This window comes from Poecilia reticulata, linkage group LG21 (assembly GCF_000633615.1).
Source record: "Poecilia reticulata strain Guanapo linkage group LG21, Guppy_female_1.0+MT, whole genome shotgun sequence".
Classification (NCBI taxonomy): Eukaryota; Metazoa; Chordata; class Actinopteri; order Cyprinodontiformes; family Poeciliidae; genus Poecilia; species Poecilia reticulata.
Genome location: NC_024351.1, coordinates 6,282,758 through 6,288,890, shown reverse-complemented (window position 1 = coordinate 6,288,890; position 6,133 = coordinate 6,282,758). Strand labels below are relative to the sequence as shown.

At 41.7% G+C, this 6,133-nt stretch overlaps 1 protein-coding gene across 2 annotated transcripts in view; it reads right to left on the bottom strand.

The window, feature by feature from the left end:
* Positions 1-2,379: 2,379 nt before the first annotated feature.
* znf513a (zinc finger protein 513a) overlaps positions 2,380-6,133 on the bottom strand; it is a 16,341-nt gene continuing 12,587 nt past the window's right edge. For both annotated transcript variants that reach the window (XM_008397903.2, XM_008397906.1), the window contains one exon: positions 2,380-5,931. In XM_008397903.2, the coding sequence (XP_008396125.1) occupies positions 4,982-5,931 (950 nt within the window). In that variant the 3' untranslated portion in view covers positions 2,380-4,981. The remainder of the gene's footprint in view (positions 5,932-6,133) is intronic.

Here is a 6,133-nt window from a genome sequence, read left to right as displayed (position 1 = left end):
TGCTGTCAATCACTCGCCCCGTTGCTCTCTGCTAGCCTTCATATAGGTTCCCACACAAGTCAGCAGTGATTGCGCCAGCTAATTAGCATGGCCACTGATAATGGCGGGTAAACAGTATTTCTGTAATGGCAAGTTGTTTCTCTGCCATTAGCACATCCAGCAGCGTGTACATTAGCATTATTGTACATGCTGGCAGGGGTGAAAGTAAGGGGGTACGCAGTGGCGCAATTGCACATTATTCAGGTGGATGCGAAAACATAGATTAGAAGGCGCGCTGAAGTGTATGGGAAAACATCATCGCCGCACCGCCCCCTCCAGACGGGGTTTTGGCGCCCCCTCTGGTGCTGCGCCCCTATGCGTTGCATACCCTGCATACCCACTTTTTGCGCCACTGGGGGTACGGCAGGGTCCTGCGTACCCCTAAAAGATTTAGGGTACGCAATACCAGCAAGAGAGGGGAGCGGCTGTCTGCTGTAAAGAATCAAAGGGTTCACTGTGCAGCCGTGAGTTCACCCACTAATCAGCCATGACTGATTAGTTTTTAAAGAACAATCTAAAACGCGACTTACTCAGTTAATAAGTAACTTTTTTTCCCATTTTATATTGTTTCTGAACTCTTAATGCTTTACTAGAGCAGGGCTGCAACACGTCGATTGCGGAAGGTTTTGAGTGGATCTCGGCATTAGGTGACAAACTGAACGCCGCCAGGAGGCTGAGACCAGCACGTCCGAGACGTCACAGGAGGCTGGGACGTCTCAGACTAAGGAGCCCAATAGGACTCCTTATCAAAGGAGTCCTTATCAAATAGGACTCCTTTGATAAGGAGTCCTATTTGATAAGGACTCCTTATCAAAAATGTTCGTAACTTTATTAAAGAACAAAAAAAAAAAAAAAAAAAAAAAAAAAAAAATCAACAAAACGTGTTCAAATTAATGACCCAACAACAATAATAATCTCAGTGATTATTGTTTCTACAAGGTGCTCCGCAATTCTGTGCGTTTCGGTTCCATTACCAAAATAACCAGCAGAACAGGAGTTTAAAATGAACTAATCAGCCACCGCTGTGTTCAGGGAAGCGCTTAATTAAATATCATATTAAATATAATATTAAAATAAATATCAAGCCTGCAAACCTAATATCGTAACGGACTGAATGTTATGTTTTTAACTAATCTCTGGTCGGCTTGGGGAAGCGCCTTCAGTTGCCATGGCAACGGGTGTGTTTAAATGACAGAGAGAGACGGAGAGTAAAAGGGCGCGAGTGGTTTAGACTTGACCACCTGTTCGGGTTGTTTTACCTTTTTTTTTTTTTTTTTTTTTTTACCTTTGCTGTGGCGCATCACAGCCGCTGTAGTTTCTGAACATTCAATAAACGACAAACTTGGACTCATTACCTCGTTCTTTGTGAGTAACGTCATTCACAACAACCATCAAACACGGTAAATATGCTTCATTAAGTATTTAACAAACAGATGTCTTCTACCGCGATAATTGTGTGAAATTAAATGAATTGTCCAATATAAAAAAAAATAGGTTGGTGCTGTCGAGCTCAGAGTTTGAGAGACTTTTCCTTTATCAAACAAAAACTTTTTTTTGCCTCTTATTTAGTGGAAATATTGATGTTGAGATTTTCTCCAAAATGATAACCTTTTTCAACCTTTATAGCACCACTGTTGAAAATGAGAAGCTGACATTCACAAATGACATTGAAATAAAATCCAGTCCAACATCTGATTTGAGGTGATTCTCTGGAACCTGTTGGAGGAAAAATATCCCAACTTCAGAAGATGAGCTTTTAACCTAACAGAGCTCTGTGGTTCCTCCCTTCAGTATGAGAGTCAGGGTGAGGAGGCTCCATGTTAGGAAGAGAAGTGGAAGCTGCAGGATCTTCAGAACAAACAGATCATGATTCTACTGATTATCCCTCTGTCTGGACACAGGATCAATACAACCAATTTAAAAGCTAAAATAAATGGTTATATGCCAGACATGGGAAAACTGGGATGGACTCCATTCCATGATGTTCAGAATTTAGGTCTCTTGACATCTCAAGGTGTCAACATTGCAGCCAGTGGGCTGAAGGAATACAGCTTTATTTTGTAGCAATTCAAGAGCTCCCAGCTTTTATCGCTTCACAAAAAAATTAATCGGCACAGAAACTCCAAAGCACACAAATGTGGCTCTGACAGGTTATTTCTGACTGGGAACGGTGCATTGACTGAGGAACTTGACTTTTTTCAGGTTATTTTTTTTTTGTCACGTTTCGCTGTCACAACATGGCAACAGTTTTAATAAATATGTAAATAATATATACACATCGTTTATAAAAAAGTTACAAACTGTGGCAATTAACCACCATTTAACCACTCACATGGAGAGTAGAGTTTTCAACATTAGAATTTTTATTTTGAAAATAAAATATACCCCTTGCCTCAGATGTGTCTCTTCAGACATGCAGATTGTATTATTGAGATTATTTAGCCCATAAAAGCTGAAACAAGTTATAGTTGTGATGAGCAAAACAGACACATTCGATTGTGTGAGCAAATGCTACGCTTCATGCAAAACAAAGACAACAAAACAGACAATTAGCTCGATGTTTTACATCCAACGATGCGTATTCCAGGTATTTATTTCAAACTCCTCATTTAAGGCATTAATGACGTCGTAAAAACAGAAACGGCCCACCTGCGGGAAATATAAATTTGTGGGCTCATTGTGACATGTCGGCTTTGCAACCTGGAAAATGTCTCCCTTGCATAAAATAGTCATTCACAAACACTTAACATTAAATCACAGTTCTTATTTTCCAAACATGGCAGCTAAATGACACGGCACAGTCAAAGAAAAAAAAAAAAAGAAAATGCACGTCTGAGATGTGCATTACAGCCACATTGGAGAAATAAAACTATCACGTGTTCACATGCTTTCTATTTGATTAATCTCTTTTCAGGTTGAAAGAAAATAGAAATCTCACAGTAAATAGCAAATTAAAGCAGAGGTCTTCCGTTGAAAGACTGTCGGTCAATGACGTGTGTTGCTAAGCTGTAAAAAAATTACTGATATGTTAGGAGAAGAAATGAACCTGAAATATTGCAAATAAAACTAATCTCTAGGCTGCATGTAAAGTATTTAAATCAATGCTTCACCTGGCAATACACTGTGCTTTTTATCGGTTATATATATGCTAGTGGTTGTCTCCCCTTCTCTGGATTTTTTTATTTTATTTATATTTTTTTACTTTTTGGTAGGCTCCACCACATAGATATCTCTAAGTGGTCTCTATGGAGCCGGTTGAGGCGGCTTGGTGATCTGGTTAGCATGCTTTCTCGAAGATAATGAACTATTTCACAGGGAAACCATTGGATAAAATAAGAACATATCAATCTGGATGTGAGATCAATTATTGCCTGCAGCACAACTGTAGTCTGTCTTTTTTCTGCTTATTGGCTCCGTGTCGATGCTAATGACCCGGTTTCACCGCTGAGCTCTGCAAACAATGAGTAAAATCTAAACGGTGCGGAGCGCCGAAACTATACCGTCGAAAGTGACTGCAAGTGAGCACGAAAGGAAGAGCAGGAGAATACAATACCAGAAAGCAGCGTGTGGACGATTTAAAGCAAAAACGGAAAGCGTCTGAAATGAATGAAAGAAGTACGCCGAGTATTGTGTGAACAAACTCTGATCGATTCCACAATTAGCTATACACGTTTTAAGTCTTTAATTTATTGCTTTAATTTTGTTTCAAGTTGGCACTTTTTCATCAGCAGTAACAAAAAAAAAAATCGATATAAACGACACCGAGCGATAAAGTTTTTTTTGTTTTATATATTTATATATATATAGGAGGAAATGCCCTGTTACAACAATCCTAAAGGCTGGAATCTGAAATGTGCGCACCTAAAGTAACAGAACAGCAAGTCTAACTTTATTTATTCGAGAGCTAATCTACTTATACTCAGAGGAACACGGAGCTCTATAGATGTCAGAATTATTGAGCTTCAATAAGCACGGGATAAAAATTGTTCGTAGAAGATTTAGACCAATGACTGGAAGCCGAAGACGCCCCATCAACATGCTCCACATGCATTTATGGTGCTAAATTAAGTCTTAACACATTTCTTTCCTTTTACAGACGAAGCATAGGAGATTTTGGCAGAAAGAAGAAAAAAAAATGAAGTAAATAAAAGTAGCCTATTTGAGTGAGGGCAGCATTGTTTAAATTACTGGCACATTCATAAAGACAAACACAATATCTGTACTATTAAATAGCACTTTGATAGCATTACATACGGCAATTTGAAGGCATATCACCAACGGAGATTGAACTTGAGTAAAACAAAAAAAACACAAAAAAAACAAAAGAAAAAGCACAATAAAGTCGTCTCCAGAACCCATCTGCTTAAAAGCCGCATTGTCCGGTTCTGAGTCAGTACAAAATTGTCACACTTGAGAGTAAAAATGTCATTTAGAAGGAAAGAACCAAACTGACTCAGTACCAATTTGATTTCATTTGCGTTTAAAATGAACCAAAAATAACTAACTTGTGCATTAAAAATGTTTTAATGACTTGTCAGGGCAGCTCGAGCAGATAAAGGGAAGGAGTCCCACAAAGAAGGCAATATTTTATCGTGTCATCGTTCAAATGACAACATGCGTGTAGCGTGAGGGTGAAATATCCGTATCTGATTACACAGTGAGACAGAGGACTTCCACAGAGTTCCCTTTTCTACCCTGACACGAAAGAAAAAAAAAAACAGTGTAGAAAATAAACACTCAAACCAAAAAGGCATCAAAAAAATTTTAAAAAACGAATTCCTATCTCTGCCAGATTCCACTTACTGAACAATTAGCAGCCATGGAAGAAATCCGACGCGACTCTGAGAGATAGACGCACGTTAAAACCATAAAAAGGCTCAGTGGAAACAATCAAAACAAGTTGCTGGTAGCTTAGTTTTGCTGCGTTAGGAATTATGCAACCTTAAGTTTGCAGCTTGAGTGTACAGCCAGCCCCCGCCTCCCGCGGCATGTACTGCATATCGGCTCCGACTTCTTTTCTGTGAGTCTGAATGCCGCCTCCCATCACTTTCCTCCTGTCCTCCTCCACGTCGGTGCCGATCATGGGAACTTTCACCCAGCCGTCAGTGGCCACGCCGTGTTTTTTCTGGTGTCTTTTGTAGTTGTCCCAGTGGCCGGTGGTGTAGCCACACTCCTGACACTTGTACGGCTTCTCGCCGGTGTGCCGCAGCATGTGCCGCTTCAGGTTCATGCTCTGGTTGCAGCTGTAGCTGCACATGGGGCACTGGAAGGGCTTGGCGCCCGAGTGGACGCGCTGGTGCCGCTTGAGGTTGGCCAGGTTCCCACAGGCGTAGTCGCACAGATGGCACTTGTAGGGCTTTTCTCCCGTGTGCACCCTGTGGTGGCGCTTGAGGTTGTCGAAGTGCGCCGAGGCGTAGTCGCACTGGGGGCACTTGTACGGCTTCTCGCCGCTGTGAGTCTTCATGTGGCGCGCCAAGTGGTTGGGGTAGTGGGTGAGGAAGGGGCAGGCGGCGCAGGTGTAGACCTTGTCACTGCGCTCACCGGGGCTGTTCGGAGACGACGAGGAGTCCTTGGTCAGCATTTCAAGGGTACACTTGGCACAAATCTGGGCTGAGGTGCCGTCCTCGTCCTCCAGGACGATCCCGCATAGCCGGCAGGTAAAAGGGAAAAGTGGAGTCGGGAGCGCTGCGCCTTCCGCCACGGCCCCTCGAGTAGTCCTGCTGCTACCGCTGCCGGTCATCTCCATCAGAGAGGGAGGCTGGTGGCCAGGAGCTGGGTTGGAGGCAGGGATGGGGGGAGGAACTGCTCCCTTCAAGTTATCAAAGACCGACAGGTAGTCACTGTTCTGGGCCCCCAAACTCAGGTTAGAGGTTGGCCTTGCAACCTCAGAGACTTTGGGGACAAAAAAAAAAACGTTACAGAGTGAGTTATTAAGTCATATGAAATATATTTCAAGACAGTTATAGTAACAATTGAAAGTGCCTTGCAAAACATTTATATCCATTTAAAGCTGCATTATTTAACTTTTATAAAAAAAAAAGTTTTCTACATTTTTAAAACTGACAGTATAACATGAGAAAGGTAATCTGTGAAA